Here is a 17,306-nt window from a genome sequence, read left to right on the forward strand (position 1 = left end):
TTTAGCTCAACTGACTTCTAAAATAAATTAACTAACTCTAAATGCCTTTTTAAGTGAGCCATTCTAAATATGTACTGGCTAAATATGGCAAAATGGCCATTTTTGTAGTACGGTTTATTTTACATTTGGACGTGTGTGTGTGTGTGTGTGTGTGTGTGTGTGTGTGTGTGTGTGTGCGCGGGCGCGCGCCCGCGAGAACTTGTGCGTGAGAGATGAAGACAAAGAGCCCCGCGCATCAAATTTTTTCGTGACATGGTGGGTGGTTCTGTATCGGTCCTTTAAAAAGCCCCTGTACGAAGACAGACAGATAGACATATATATAGAGAGGGTGATCGACAGACAGAGAGGGAGAGAGAGTGGGCAAATCCACGGCACCATGACGCACAGGTCAGCGCGTCTCCTGCAGTGATGCTCCATTGACTCATTTATCTAGAGCGAAGCATCGCGGCTCAGGACAGTCTCCTGCCATGGACTCTCTCGGCGGTCTTCTCTTACGGATATCGGTTCTTCTGTACGGCTCATTCGGCGTTCTGGCGCTCTTACCGGGAATAACGGAACCGGAGTTCATCCGCAGGTGTGTGCAGGCGCATAACACGCAACGCTCGCGCATAACTCCACCTGCGGTCAGTGCGCGCTCCATGGTAAGACAGGTGATCAGAGCGCAGGTATTTGATGCATCGGTTAATGTTTCGTCTCAGGTGAAAAATAGTTACTATTAAATGTAGCCTATTAAAAATGCATTATAATAGGCCTATATTTATATTGTACTAAAAACATACTCAAGTAGCTACATTTTTAATGCATTTAATAGTACATATTTTTCCACCTGGGCATTCCTCAAAACGTGTATGTGTTTATAAATATTTGCGCAGCTTTTTAAGCATGTTGTTTACTCAATCTTGTTTACTCATGTTCATCATCATTTGTCTGTATTTACTTGTTTGTGTGGGAAATCCAATGTCCCAGCGTTCCCCGTTTTAAATGCTAATGGTAATATAACAAAATTACACAGATTCATGCTAACCTAACAGCATGTTCTTTTGTTTTTGTCTCAGAGTGTTTGGTTTAAGAATATAACAAATATGTACAACCATCATTCTGGTTGTCATGGCAATGGAGAGATGTTTTTGTATGAGTGGAAAGAAAAAGCTCCCTGTTGTGTGTGTGTATTGATCTGGGTTGCATTTTTCTAAGTAATAAAAGAATGAAGAGACAACAAAGGGTCTTGTTTGTGATGATGCATGAAGAGGGTTCTGAAAGGGATTCACAGGCATATTCTCAGATATCTCGCCGTCAATAATTTTACACGTGTAATTCATTTGTTAAATTTTTTTAATTGATCAGTTAATCAATTGATTTGAATAAGTTAAATATTGCAGCAATAACCAAACTTGGTTGCACAAGTAAAATGTGCCAGGAGCAAAAGTTCTGGGACGAATCACTTTCTAAATGTGTTTTTTTTTTTTTATTTGAAGTAAGTTTGTTCATTTAATCCTGTCAATCATATCTTAAATCATATCATATTGTAATTCTATTGATTTGGATTAATGTTGCGTGGATGTGTTTGTCTACAGTCCTGGGACAATGAATTAGCCAAAGGTGCCAGAGACCGGGCGAGAAACTGCAAGGCTTCTCATCATCCCGGACTGGCACATTTCGGCCACCCGCCATTCGGATGGTTGGGCGAGAACATCTGGCTGGGGGCTCCGTTTTCAGCCTTCTCAGTGGAGAACGCCATACACAGATGGAACAAAGAAGGAGTGTACTCACTCAAAAATAATAACAACTGCTCTCGGTCATGCGGACACTACGCACAGGTATGTTCGTTAACATTATTACAGCTTTGTATGTGAATATTTTTCAGCACTGAAAAATTGACCGCTTATCAACCTTGTGTATTTGTGCATGTATTGTATGTTTTAGTTAATGTGGTCTACAAGCTTCAAGATGGGCTGTGCTGTAAATGTGTGCTCTAAAGGAATTGAAAACTACTCCACTCATCCAGAATCCACTATCTTTGTGTGCAACTATGGCGATACGTAAGTAAGACTTCATAGTTTTTCGTTTGTAAGGATGGGATGCAATTTATTGTTGCATTTAGTATAATTAAGTACAGCACACGTCAAAATATTACTGTCTGCCTCTTGTGGTGATGTTTAGTAATGTTGTTCTAACATGCTTCATTGCAGAGGACAAGTTCGTGGTGTTACTCCATATATAGCAGGTGTGGCCTGCAGCGGTTGTGGATCAGAGATCTGCCGAGACAACGTCTGTAGTAAGAGCATTCACAATGACACATTACAATAACTACCACATACAGTGCAAACACAGTTTACATGAACAACATGTCTGTACGTATGTATTTATATATATACGGTTTATATAGTACATATATACAGGACAAATACTGTGTGGTAACACTTTACAATAAGGTTTCATTAGTTAACTAATACAAAGTTCTGTTGTCTAGATAGCGCAGGTTAATAGGTCCATTAACTACCTGCTCGAAATAACATCATCATCTTTAGGGCACAGCTGATTGGTTCCTGCTATATCAGTAGCCAATGAGCTTGCGTGCTCAACCTTCAAATACTCAGGTAGCATTTGCTTTGGCAGTGCAGCGCGCTTTCAGAAATCCTCCACCTTCCCCAGCTCCACCTGTATAGTTCTGCTATGGGTAATTCATATGCTCTATTGTACAGCAGCAGCATGTCTTACTTGCTCACTGCAGCGTGTCGTGTGTGTATAGGCAGTTGCAAGTCAGTGCAGCAGATCTATTCCACCAAGACCAAACATATCAACATTGTCATTACCATGCCAAACACTCCGAGAGTTGTCATGACAGCACTGTAGTTAACATGAATTAAGAATGTACTAAACTTCTACAGCATTTATTCATCTTAGTTAATGTTAATTTCAATGTTTACTAATACATTATGACAGTATTTGTTAACAGTAATGCACTCTGAACTAACATGAACAAAAAATGACAGAGAGTATTTTTATTAACTAACATTAACAAAAGATGAATAAATACTGTAACAAATGTATTGTTCATTGTTCGTTCATGTTAGTTAATACATTAACTAATGTTAACAAATGAGACCTTATTGTAAAGTGTTCCCATATAAGATTAAAAACTGCCTTTATTTACTGTAAAAAGGAGCTACTTTATGTCTGCCTGATCTTACATAATTTGTGTAATTTTATGAAGTCAGTTTGATGAGCTCATATTAAATAATATATTTGACTTAAATAAAACCAGATCATTTAGATGTAACCACATTTACACTATATTTAGTAGGTCTCTTCATTTTCATTTGTATAGCACTTTTCACAGATTATTTCTAACCAGCTTGACGTTAAGGGTCAAAATATATTAATATTTTAATGGCATGTTTTTTTAAATCTTTATTTCCATATTTATATAAACTTTGCATACATTTTCCAGTATCATGTCTTTCAAACCTACATCTTAATGTCTCTCTTTACAGGATATGATTGGTTCCCTGGGTGGGACTATGGCCCGCCCTCTTCAGCCCCCAGTACTTCCTATTGGCTGACTAATCTTGGACTGTGTCTACTAGGAGTTTGCTGGCACTTTTATGTAACACATTAATGTCATCTTGTGTTATCTAATGTTTCAAACTTGAACCTTAATCTTTGAATCGCTCCATCATTTATATACGGTTATATATTAAATGAGTAATCACTGAAATATTATATATATAGTTCCTTTTCTGCTGTGAGTTAATCTGTAAGGTCCATAAATTAATTTGATTAAAAAAAAGTGGGATTTTCATTTTACTTCTACGATTGGCAATAATAAAAGTGATGGTTGAATAAACTTGGTTTATTTTATACTCTTACTGGCTGTCTTCTGTGATGTCATTTCTAAAGTGTGTTACAACCTCTCAGGATTATGAAGCGTGAACATGTGTGTACTAAGATACACATCAGTATGGTGGCTGAGAGTTCAGTTGTTGTGTGTTTCACACACATATTACCAATGTAGTCACGACGCATTCTTGATGATTTTAAAGTAACCATGGAAACGGGTGTACGTATAGCACACTGTAGGCCGTGAGTGAGAACAGCTATGAGTCACAAGTTACGAATTATGTTTTCAAGTAGTTTATTTTTCTGAGTAATCAATCAGCAGTGCTCTAGTGCACGAGTAATGTGTCATTCATTTTTTTTGGGATGTCCATACACCTAGGTTAATGAGCAAAGGATGTCAGAGATGAAAAACACGAGAAATCTGTTAAGAATCTTGTTTAAAATGCATGAGTCAAGTTTTTTGAAGAGTCATCTTTGCATTCACGTTCGTTTCTTACACCTCTGAAAAATGTTTCAAGTCATTTAAAGGGATAGGAACCCAACAATAACAATTCTGTTATTTACCTCACCCTCATGTTGTTCCAAACCGGTATACATTTATTTTTTTCTGCTGAACACAATAGAAGATATTTTGAAGAATATGGGTTTAGTGGGTTCACCAAACATTTAGTGGTGCCCATTGACTTCCAAATGGGAAAAATACTATAGAAGTCAATAGACCCCATCAACTGTTTGATTACTGACATTCTTCAAAATATCTTCTTTTGTGTTCAGCAGAAGAAAGAAACTCATACAGGGTTGGAACAACTTGATAGTAAATGACGACAGAATTTTTATTTTTGGGTGAACTATCCACAGAAAGATGATCAAGATGGTCAAGTTGGTGTCCAAGTAAAAATCAATAAAATATTTCTTTACACACTGAACACAAGTGTACACATCTACATCATTATTTAAAAATGATGGCAATATATATATATATATAATGCTTATTAAGTCTATATGACTCTGTTGTTCATAAATATACAAAACATTAGTTTACAGCATGACCTGTCCTTTTGCCGTATCCTGACCTCTCACTGCCTGTAATCTGATTTGTTTCACAATAGCGCTCTTGTGTGTGAGAGAGACTGAAAGAAAGGTTTGTGAAATTTTAACTCATTGATGTCACGTGAAATTCAACAGACGCACAAGACAAGAGTCCGATTCCTCTACATGCAACTCTTGCGCTCACCGTTTGCAGATTTAAGACAAATGACACTTACGGACGGCAATAACTGGGAATCTACAGCATAAAACCTTCTGCAAGCATTTGTTTGTGGATCTGGGCAGCTGAGATTCTTCTGTTGAAGTGAGTGGAACTAAACTAACTATCTTGACTAAACTAACTCTATCTTGATTTGCTCTCTGAATCTTCATCTGGTCTTGAAAGGCCATCATGTTGTTGTATGGTACTAGATTGATTGTGGTTACGCTACTTTCAATGATGGCAATTGTCAGAGGAAAACAAGAAAGTGAAACTCAACAAAAGGGCTTCTCTGTACACACAACTGGGACTCGGACCATGATGTTTAACATCCCAAACACTGAACAAAAGGAAATACATGAGAGCTTGGATGACGTTTTTCTAGATGAGTCTTTAAACTTGCTCAAGAGCCTAGAATTTTATGCTAATGCTGATGATTTTTCAAGAAACACTGTGGCTGAATCAAGTGATATCCATTCAGCAGCTGATTCCATAACAACCAGAACTGCATGTAATGAAATTAATTGCGATGATGATAATATTTTACACAAGGAACCTGAGATGGATATTACTGGGCATGAGGACTTGAATAAGGTGGGATGTGATGGTGAATGCATAATTAATTCATTGGATCACACCTCTGATGGCCCGGAAGATACAGCTAGTGAAGAACCAGTGGTCCTCACACATCTCGGGCGAGTTCGAGGCCGTACTTTGGACAAAGCTTACGTGTTTTATGGCATTCCGTATGCTGACCCTCCTGTGGGAGATAAACGCTGGACTCCTCCTTCACCTGTGTCACCTTGGTTGTACACATATGATGCCACATTTCCCCGTCCTGCGTGCATGCAGGTGTGTGCTGGAGAGTTCTCTCGGCTGTGTCCTCCTAAGGTAACATTCTAATCATGACACATTTTAAAGCCCTCACCTATTAAAATACAGGACATTATATTATCACTTGCATATCTTCAATGCCATGAAGGAATGCATGGGACACCCATAAAATATTCAGTGTTACAGGTGCTGATAAAGTTAGAGGTTTTTAAAATGATTAAACTTAATTATGTAATTCATCCTGCACTGTTTGTGCAATAAGGACATATATAGGGACCCGAATATAAGCTCTTTTGACTTGAGCCTGTAAGCAACCACCTAGCAGTGCCCTAGCAACCATATTGCAAAATGCTAAGAAACACTTAGAGTATGTCAGCAATTGCATAGCAACCACACATCAACACACTAAGAAATTGAGTTGCTCAGAACACTTCAGCTACTACATAAAACCATGGCAACCACCTAGCAACTGTGAAGCTGTGTAGCAACGCCATTGGAACCACAGAGCAAAACACTAAGAAGTGCTTAAACACTTTAGCACCAACATAGCAATGCCCTGGCAACCACATAGCAACACACTGGCAACTACTTAGCAATGACTTTAGCAACCACATAGCAAAACCTTGACAACAATCTAGCAAGGCCCTAGCAACCACACTGCAGCATGCTAAAATACTCAGAACACTTTAGCAACCACATAGCAGCACCCTGACAACAATCTAGCAATGCCCTAGCAAACACATTCCAACATGCTAAAAGCAATCAGAACACTTTAGCAACCACATAGTAACACCCTGACAACAATCTAGCAATGCCCAAACAACCACGTTTCAAAATTCTAAGAAACACTCAGAACACTTTAGCAACCACATAGCAACACCTTGACAACAATCTAGCAATGCCCTCACAACCACACTGCAACATGCTAAAACACTCAGAACACTTTAGCAACCACATAGCAACACCCTGACAACAATCTAGCAATGCCCTATCAACCACACTGCAGCATGCTAAAACACTCAGAACACTTTAGCAACCACATAGCAACACCCTGACAACAATCTAGCAATGCCCTAGCAAACACATTCCAACATGCTAAGAAAGACTCACAACACTTTAGCAACCACATAGAAACGCCCTGACAACTACTTAGAAACCACACTGGAACATGCTAAAAAGCATTACCCTGACAACAATCTAGCAATGCCCTAGCAACCACATTCCAACATGCCAAGAAAGACACTTTAGCAACCACATAGCAATACCAATGCCCCTACAACAATCTAGCAATGCCCTCGCAACCACACTGCAACATGCTAAAAACAATCAGAACACTTTAGCAACCACATAGCAACACCCTGACAACAATCTAGCAATGCCCTAGCAACCACGTTTCAAAATTCTAAGAAACACTCAGAACAATTTAGCAACCACATAGCAACACCCTGACAACAATCTAGCAATGACCTAGCAACCACGTTTCAAAATTCTAAGAAACACTCAGAACACTTAAGCAACCACATAGCAACACCCTGACAACAATCTAGCAATGCCCTCGCAACCATACTGCAACATGCTAAAAACAATCAGAACAATTTAGCAACCACATAGCAACACCTTGACAACAATCTAGCAATGCCCTCGCAACCACACTGCAACATGCTAAAAACAATCAGAACAATTTAGCAACCACATAGCAACACCCTGACAACAATCTAGCAATGCCCTAGCAACCACGTTTCAAAATTCTAAGAAACACTCAGAACACTTTAGCAACCACATAGCAACACCTTGACAACAATCTAGCAATGCCCTCGCAACCACACTGCAACATGCTAAAAACAATCAGAACAATTTAGCAACCACATAGCAACACCCTGACAATAATCTAGCAATACCCTAGCAACCACGTTTCATAATTCTAAGAAACACTCAGAACACTTTAGCAACCACATAGCAACACCCTGACAACAATCTAGCAATGCCCTAGCAACCACGTTTCAAAATTCTAAGAAACACTCAGAACACTTTAGCAACCACATAGCAACACCCTGACAACAATCTAGCAATGCCCTGGCAACCACGTTTCAAAATTCTAAGAAACACTAAGAACACTTTAGCAACCACATAGCAACACCTTGACAACAATCTAGCAATGCCCTCGCAACCACACTGCAACATGCTAAAAACAATCAGAACAATTTAGCAACCACATAGCAACACCTTGACAACAATCTAGCAACGCCCTCGCAACCACACTACAACATGCTAAAAACACTCAGAACTCTTTAGCAACCACATAGCAACACCTTGACAACAATCTAGCAATGCCCTCGCAACCACACTGCAACATGCTAAAAACAATCAGAACAATTTAGCAACCACATAGCAACACCCTGACAACAATCTAGCAATGCCCTAGCAACCACGTTTCAAAATTCTAAGAAACACTCAGAACACTTTAGCAACCACATAGCAACACCCTGACAACAATCTAGCAATGCCCTCGCAACATGCTAAAAACAATCAGAACAATTTAGCAACCACATAGCAACACCTGACAACAATCTAGCAATGCCCTAGCAACCACGTTCCAAAATTCTAAGACTCAGAACACTTTACCAACCACATAATAACACACAGGCCTATCTTTATGGGTTTGTGTATTAATCTAAGAAAGGATTCTCACTGCTGGTGAATGTCAATCTGCATTTACTGTACACAGGTTAGCGAGGACTGCCTATATCTAAATGTGTTTGTACCTGTGACCGTCAACCTGTCGTTGCCGATAGTAACAGCACTACCAGTGATGGTGTGGATTCATGGCGGTGACTTCATCGCGGGCTCTGCCTCTAAACCTCTGTACGATGGCCGCTTCATCAGTAACTATAGCAACACAGTGGTTGTAAACATGGAATATCGTCTTGGTTAGTGAAAAAGCATTACATTTTCCATATTGGTGTGTGTGCTGTCATTTGAATGAGCAAGTTTGTAAGATGTTGTGGTCAATGTTTAGGTGCATTTGGCTTCTTAGTGACGGGCAAAGATCCTGATAGCTCTGCAGTGGGGAATTATGGGATTCTAGACCAGCAGGCAGCTTTGCGCTGGGTCCAAGAAAACATTGCGGCTTTTGGAGGAGACCCAAATAAGGTATCAGAGCGCATGGGGGTGGATGAATGACGACAGTGTGAACATCTAATTACTGTATATATATATTTTGCGTGTGTGTAGGTTACACTGTTTGGCGAGAGTGCTGGAGCCCAATCAGTGTGTCTTCATCTGATGATGGAGAGCAGTGAGTCTTTGTTTAGACATGCAGCCATACAGAGTGTACCATTCTCTTTACCACTGAAAACCAGGTAAAGCACACATAAAACACTCTTAACCTCTTTCCTAAACCCTTGTCAGCTGCCTGGAGCCAATGAATTTGACTATTACATGTTGGGTTAGAATACAGTTCCATCATCAATGAATAACTACACAGGAACAAATAAGTAACACAATATTAACACTTTAGTAACTACTATTAACTATCAAGAAACTCTGTTTCATGAATTATTAAATAACAGCACTTAGTTAAACGAGGTAGTGCACTAAAGCGAATCAATAACTACTATTTTTTTCATACCTCCCAAAGGAGTACTAAGAACTATACAGGTTCATAATTAACATGAATAATGTATAATTAATTCTAAAGTGAAGGTCATGGTAACTAACTTGTAATGATTGTAAGCTTTTTTGGAAAATACGTTTTTGGATTATAATTCCTTCCAATGGATTTGGTAACACTTGAGCCATTACTAGTGGGTTACTATGATCTTCACTTTAGAATACTGATCCAAATAGTAGTCCCCTTAGAAGGATGTAGTAACGCTTAGTTCATTACGATCCAAAACCTTACAAAAACCCCAAAAGCTTATTAGGGAGATACTTTCATGCTTTTCACTTTAGAATACTGATCCAAATCATTTGTAATTCATTCTGAAGGATTTGGAAATACTTGAGTAATAAATACTTGATTCTGGTTCTGAGATCACTACTGCGCAGACTCGGTCCCAAATTTGCGCAAGATGTCAGCGCCAAAGTCGGATCTCCGGAATATGAAGTCACATCGTCAATATTTTTTTACGGCCTATCTGAGAGGAGTGCTACAGGCTTGGTCTTAACATAATGGCTATGTATATAACTGGACCCTGATTTTACTATGTGTAACATGTTTTCACTAAGAACAACATTCCAATGAACCAATCAGATTTGAGGGACAAGTTTACAGTTTAGGCTTACAACAAGGCTTAGCTTTGACTGGCTATCACCAGAACAAGCTCAATTTAAGATGGAATATTGGTCTGGGGAGTCTGCTCTGTATTTTCTACTGCACAAGTGGCGTGATAAACGAGCATTAATTAAATGACTCAGTACGCAACTGGATAGTCCTTCAACCAATCAGACCACAAGAGGCGTGATAAACGGGCATAATTCAAATGACTCTGTATGCAATTGGATAGTCCTTCAACCAATCAGACCACAAGAGGCGTGATAAACGAGCATAATTCAAATGACTCTTTATGCAATTGGATAGTCCTTCAACCAATCAGACCACAAGAGGCGTGATAAAAGGGGCATAATTCAAATGACTCTGTATGCAATTGGATAGTCCTTCAACCAATCAGACCACAAGAGGCGTGATAAACGAGCATAATTCAAATGACTCTGTATGCAATTGGATAGTCCTTCAACCAATCAGACCACAAGAGGCGTGATAAACGAGCATAATTCAAATGACTCTGTATGCAATTGGATAGTCCTTCAACCAATCAGACCACAAGAGGCGTGATAAACAAGCATAATTCAAATGACTCTGTATGCAATTGGATAATGGGCAAAAAGGCGGGACATGGGCGGAGCTGATGTGACGCGATGACTAACAGACAGCAGATAAATGGCTATCCACCTGTCACTCGAAGTGGCCACGCCCTTAATTATGCAGAACTTTAATGCTTTATATAATGTAAATGAATGAGTTATAAAAAAATTCACCCCCCTCACAGTTGTCATGAAGGGCAAAATTAGCCGTATAGACCAAAACCACAATTTGTACCAGGCTGTAAACATGTTTTAATCTGCTGTAAAGTTGGGCATTTTAACATGGGGCTCAATGAGATTCTGCTCCCTTCTGGAGCCTGTCCCTAGCGGCCAGTCGATGAATTGCAGTATATGTCAATTCCGTATTGCCTTCAAGAGAAACTGTGGGAGGTTGCCGCTTGGCAACAACCCATCGCTTCTCTATCCGTCATCGTGTTAAACCCGCCAATAGTGTGCCAGGTGGATAAGCCAGTCTGTGATTGGTTCCCGCAAAAGTGTAACAGAAGCAGTAGAAATTAATGTACAGGTTTCCAGACTGAGTTGCAGGGCGAAATCAAATTGCCGGCAGATCAGACTGGGTTTACCCAGTCTAGGGTTAGCTGCTTCTACGCCAGTGTTATTCACCTATTTTCCCTCTGATTTTAGGGATAAGTTATGGGTTGCTGGAAATGTTGTTCAAGGAACATGTCTTACTTGGCAAAATCCTGGTGACCGTTATTGAACAGAGCCTTAGCCTCCTGAGACAATACAGAGATGATGATGAAGCTGATAATAATGTTGTTTATTATGTTGTAGATGGGATGCAGTGAAACTGGGCTGGGATTTTGCTAAACAAACAAATTGCTCAGCATTTGATCTTTCCTGCCTGCGCTCTCTCAGTTCACAGGTTGTACTCAACGCCCAGGTTAAATCAGGTACACACACTTACATCAGTGTTGTTAACTAAAACTATTAAAAATCGTTTTCATTCATTGAAATAAAACGGAAATAAGGTCAAATATAAAATATTAGAAATGTTGCCTTGGTTGAAGAAGGGTTATAGCTAACTAATACTAAAACCATTTTAAAAACCATTTTCATTACTTAAAATAAAATAAACGTTAACTGAAATATAACATTTAAAATTATGTAAACTTATTTTATTTTAGCTTATAGTTGTCAAATAAATATTTCTTGTTTTTATTTAGTACTAAATTGACTAAAACTGAAAACTACATGGGCATATTTCAAAATAATAATAAAATTAACTACACTAAAGTTAAACTACTTTAACTAAAATTTCAATAAATATTGAAATAAAAACTATTTCAAAATATCAATAAACAACTTAGTATCTCAGTGATACTAAAATACCCCTAAGAAGTACTAAAATTATTTAAGTGATCCTTTGTAGTGGGGAAGTGAACCGGAGTTTAACCCGAAGGTCAAGGTCCAAATTAAACAAGAGCAAACTGTGAGTGCAGCCTAGAGCTCCCCTGCCCAATTTCAAGTGAAAAATTGGAGTGTTATATAGGTTATATAGGTGTGCACCGAAATAACCACAGAGAACAACAATCATGGGGAAGTCCCAGAGTAAAATTATCAATATGCAAGGAAATAAACTTATTATTTTAATTCTTTTTATAATTGTTTTACTGAATAAGCACTGTGCCCTTGTACGTCCAATTGATACTGTATTTTATTTCTGCATCCTCCTTTTTAATTCTAAACCTTTTTTCTTTGCATTCTCCTTTTTATTCTAAACTGTTGTAGTATATTTTATATATTTTTTTATTCTCAACCTATTGTTATTTGTATTTCTTTTGAATATTTTGTGTGTATTTGAATATTTGAAAATATAAAAATAACAGCTAATTCAAAATATTAATAAATACTATAATAATATATAAATAATATTGAAATAACACTGACTCATACAGGTTACATACAGACACAAAATTGAGGGGTTTGCATCATCCTGATTGGGTTTATTTTGCTTTATCCCTCTTAATACACAGCTATTTGACAAATAAATGTTTATAAATATACATTTATGCTGAAATTATTTTATTATGTGAACAAAAGTATATACAGCATGATATGGTTTTCTGGGACGACATTCAAATACACTATTTAGTGAACATTATATAAAAATATAATGCATAATGTCCCGATTGGCCAATTAGAATAATGGATTCCAGGGAGCCATGTAATAAATGCATATATCAGACAAAAATATAAGACATCAGACGTCTATCAAACATATTAAAAACATTGAAATAATTCAATTAAAATCTAATTCTGTCTTTTGAAGGTTCTAAAATCATCAACCCCTTCCATTTTCTGGAGGTCTTTGAGACATGGGGGCCATTCATTGATGGAGAGCTTATCCAGGAACAGCCAATCACAGCCTTCCAAACAGGCCAATGGCAGAGTTACAAGCCTGTTATACTAGGTTTCTGATACTTTCTACATAAACTCTGGGTTGAATACAAGTTCATCTGTGACACATAGGTCTTATTAATATAGAAAATACCTGCTGTGGGACAAATTTAACCAAAGCTTACCTTGAATTTAACCCAGAATATTTTGTAAGATTTGCATTGTTTACCTTTGTGAGTTTTCATCTGGTCTGCACTTTAGGTACAACCTCTGAGGAAGGCTTGGTCTTTGTGTACGGCATTTTCAACCAGTCCGTGTCAGTGCTGGAATGTGTGTTCTACACTGTCGCCATTTTTAAGCAACATGCGTTCAGAATTCTGCACAAATACATTCCTTTCTACCGAAACCAGGACAGACGGGTAATGCTTTCACAAGTAAGACTTCAGCATCCTTCATACATAAACAGCTGCAAGACAAACAGCACAAGATAGACAGAGGTTAGGCATTATGCGTTCTTACAATTTTGGGCCTTTTTTGCAGATTGTGACAGATTATGTGTTTCTGTGTCCGGCTCGATGGTCTGCTCGTTCTGGAGTAAGTGCTGGCGGATCTGTTTGGTTGTATGTATTTGACCATGCTCCATCTGATCCCAACATATGGGCGGGGCTTCCGTTCTGCTACAATCATACCTGCCATGGGGCAGAGCTTCCCTTTCTGTTTGACTCCGCCCCCAGCACTAACTTCACCCTTACACCTCAAGAGAGCCTTCTGGCCAATCGAATGGAATGCTACTGGGGAGCGTTTGCCCACACGGGGGACCCAAATTCTCGAAGTGAGCAGACGAGTTTCTGCAGAAAGCAGAGGCTTGCTGTTTGGCCACGGTACACGGCTACAGAGGGCTGGCCCATCCTGAACCTGACTCTACAGTCACACCCACAACACGGGGACAGGGATCATTTCTGTGACTTCTGGGACCGGCTGGACATCTATTGAGACATCTGAGACACACAACATCATGGCTCTGGCCACATCTATCTACGTATATCTAATATCAATAACAATTTTGACAAACTTTTGAATCTCCTCATACATTTATAATCTGTGACAGGGCCAACAAGATGTTATTTTTAAAGTACATTACCATTCCAAAGTTTGGGGTCTCCAAAGTTGAAAGAAGTCTCTTATGTCCACCAATACTGCATTTATTTGATCAAACATACAGTAAAAACAGTGATATTGTGAACTATGTTATTACAATGCACAATTAGTGCCCCTATTATGCTATTTTAAATGGGTTATGAACTGCATTATTTTATGTTTCCTGGGGCCAGTTGCATAAACTAAGCCATTATGTTAAGACAGTGTCTTAACATCTAGTATGAGCCACTAGCAGTTAGGCAAGTGGCATTCAGTCTTACTTTTCGTATCAAATTAGGCCAGTCTATGTTTTTATGTAACTGATTTAAAAAAATGATGAACAGTCTTAAAGAAAATTTTTTATGTCTAACTTGTAAGACTAGTCTTAACGGTTTATGCAACCGGCCCCTGGGGTGCACATTTTACATAAACAATGGTCATAATTTTGAAATAACAGGCATTTTCCCTACCCTGATTGGCTAACATCTTTGCCTATGAAATAAGGTATTACATGTGGAACTCTCTTGAAAACTTTTATCACGTTTTTACTATTAAAGCTCTCAAGGTTAACAAATCGTGAACATTTTTGCGACATGAAAGGTTGCAGTGATGAGCATTGTAGCCGATCACAGACATGTTGAGTGCATGAATGCAGTGATCTCGTCATTGCAACTCGATTTCTGCACACGAACGAAAGCTTTTATCATAACGAACAGCGCAAACATGTAAATAAGAGATTTGTTGATAATAACAGGAGTTTTGGCGGGAGTCCAGAACTCAGTCACTGATAAACTTGCACTGTTTGATTGACAGCTCCAGCGATTGCAAAGGGAGCAGTCTCGCTTAATATATGCTATTTAATCACAGTTTAAATAACGTGTTGTTTAGTCGTTTAGTCACTGGTTTGATTTACTGACACATAAACAGCAATAAACGATTTTGAGACAAAGAACATCTGACTGAATATGAATTATGTATTTCAGAAATCACTGGTCACTGGTGATTTTGGTTAGACTCGTACACATAATCAGTACATCAAATGATCTGTGACAAGGAATAGTGACACAGTAAAAAACTTTTTTACTCACATAAGTGTGTTGCACCGTTCCTGTCAGATCCAATATAGAAGGCACAGCATTCGTTTTTAAATTTCAGTCTCTCTGTAAATCCAGAGTCAAAAGGAAGGTTATGCAGTGACTGTTTTTTTCCAAAACATGGAACACACATTTTGCACTCTTCAAAGGCATTTTTATTGCTTAGTTGCCCTCAGTGTTAGCTTCATGTCTGTTATTACCCAATTGTCATGCGCAAATCAGTGGGCGGGGCTACAGTGGTAACAATGTAGAAGTAGTAGGCATCTTTCACTTATCTATGATGTCAGAAATATGAACATTCCAAAACTAGCCATTCTCTGTGCTTGGTTTCAAATAAAAGCTGTTTTTGGACCAACAAGAATGTTTTCAGTTCTGAAACGTACAGGATATTCTTATAGTATGATGACCTTATGTCAAGGAGAAGGAAAATTATCTCTCAATTCATGACATTCATGCCTTGGAATTACTGACTTGTTTCAAGAGTTCAAATAGTTTCTTTCTTTTAGTTTTAGGAGACAATCTCTTTATCTGTCATGCAATTTGATCCTTAAAACTTTGCAGACATTTTACATTCTAAGACAGCTTTATTGCACTGCATGAAAGGTATAATATTTAAAAAAAGCATTGCACTGTACAATTTATTCCTCGGATGGCAAAACTGAAATTACAACATCATTACTCCAGTCTTCAGTCACATGATCCTTACGATTTGGTGATCAACATTTCTTCTAATTATCAATATTGTAAACAGTTGTACTACTTAATATTTTTGATAAATAAAAAAACCCTATATATTAAAAATAACATCCTTGCTAAATAAAAGTATTAATTTATTTCCAAAATAATCTCACAAACTTTTGAATTGTACTACTTTTATTGACTTAATTTAAAAACAACTGTTTTGTTTCTACAACATCAGCCAACAATGATTTCAAACTTTTTTTTAAACTAATTGAAACAATTTCGTATTTCAGTGTTCACGGCACATAGAACTGTTTTACAAATATTTCTCCTACTTGCAACAAACACATTTCTATAAATATTCTATTTAAACATAAAATTGTGTATGTTCGAACTAATATTTTATATAAATAAATTAATATATAGATATTTGGACTCTTAAGAAACACTTGAGAATGTCTGAATGTTCTGCATTATAAACATCAAATCAAGTGGCATTTATTTAAAGGTCCCATGCCATGGATTTTTTATTTTATAATGTATTCTGAGGTGTACTTATATTTTTAGTATGATTTTTTACATCATAAAATGTCATAATTTTGAAATAAAAGGCATTTTTTCTATACTGATGTTTGCCCCTTGGCTGAATGCCCCGTTTCAAGGGGAGTGTCTGTTGTGAGACTTCAGTAAAAACGGCCACTGTTGTGATTGGCTGACATCTTTGCATTTGAAATGAGTATTAGATCTTGAAGCGGAGGGGGCGTGGTTTAACAAGGTCTACGAGGCACAAGCCTGCCAGAGACGGATGGACCTGAGTTCACTTCTCATCAGTTCTCTCAGCACGTCTCAGTTCAGTGAACTGTTGTAGTTACTAGCATATACTTCAGGTTATTCGTTTATTTCTAGTCGGAGGGGCTGTCACTCATGTCAGAAAGTTAGTAACTTTAGTAAATGATGGATCAGCGCTGACTCGAGACGCGAACCGTTAACAACGATTCAGTCCGATTTGGTGAACTGGTTCGACCGGTTCACTAAAAAGAACCGATTCAAAAGAACGATTCGTTCGCAAACCGGACATCACTAATGTACCAGAGACGGAGCGATTGCTAACAAAGTTATATTGTAACTACTGAGTTGTGAGAGCGCTGTCAGCGCAAGTTTATTGTGTTTGTATCTGAGAGTTCTGAAAAAACACGAGTCCCAGTCACGCCGAGCCCGTCTTCCTCCTTATTCTACCAACTTGTAACACA

The 17,306-nt window shown here is 38.1% G+C and overlaps 2 protein-coding genes across 2 annotated transcripts; both read left to right on the forward strand.

The window, feature by feature from the left end:
- The first annotated feature begins 185 nt into the window (after positions 1-185).
- glipr1b (GLI pathogenesis-related 1b) lies at positions 186-3,868 on the forward strand. Its single transcript, XM_079825451.1, has 5 exons — positions 186-641; positions 1,575-1,817; positions 1,924-2,039; positions 2,190-2,275; positions 3,495-3,868. Exons 1-5 carry the CDS (start codon positions 468-470, stop codon positions 3,617-3,619), a joined length of 744 nt encoding a protein of 247 aa, XP_079681577.1. The 5' UTR covers positions 186-467; the 3' UTR covers positions 3,620-3,868.
- A 1,079-nt stretch (positions 3,869-4,947) lies between these two features.
- LOC307131677 (crystal protein) lies at positions 4,948-15,728 on the forward strand. Its single transcript, XM_079825446.1, has 8 exons — positions 4,948-5,977; positions 8,646-8,847; positions 8,937-9,070; positions 9,152-9,279; positions 11,579-11,697; positions 13,077-13,217; positions 13,406-13,578; positions 13,685-15,728. Exons 1-8 carry the CDS (start codon positions 5,279-5,281, stop codon positions 14,135-14,137), a joined length of 2,049 nt encoding a protein of 682 aa, XP_079681572.1. The 5' UTR covers positions 4,948-5,278; the 3' UTR covers positions 14,138-15,728.
- Positions 15,729-17,306: the final 1,578 nt, after the last annotated feature.

The sequence above is a fragment of the Gobio gobio genome (genome assembly GCF_949357685.1).
Source record: "Gobio gobio genome assembly, chromosome: 9".
In the NCBI taxonomy this organism is placed as follows: domain Eukaryota; kingdom Metazoa; phylum Chordata; class Actinopteri; order Cypriniformes; family Gobionidae; genus Gobio; species Gobio gobio.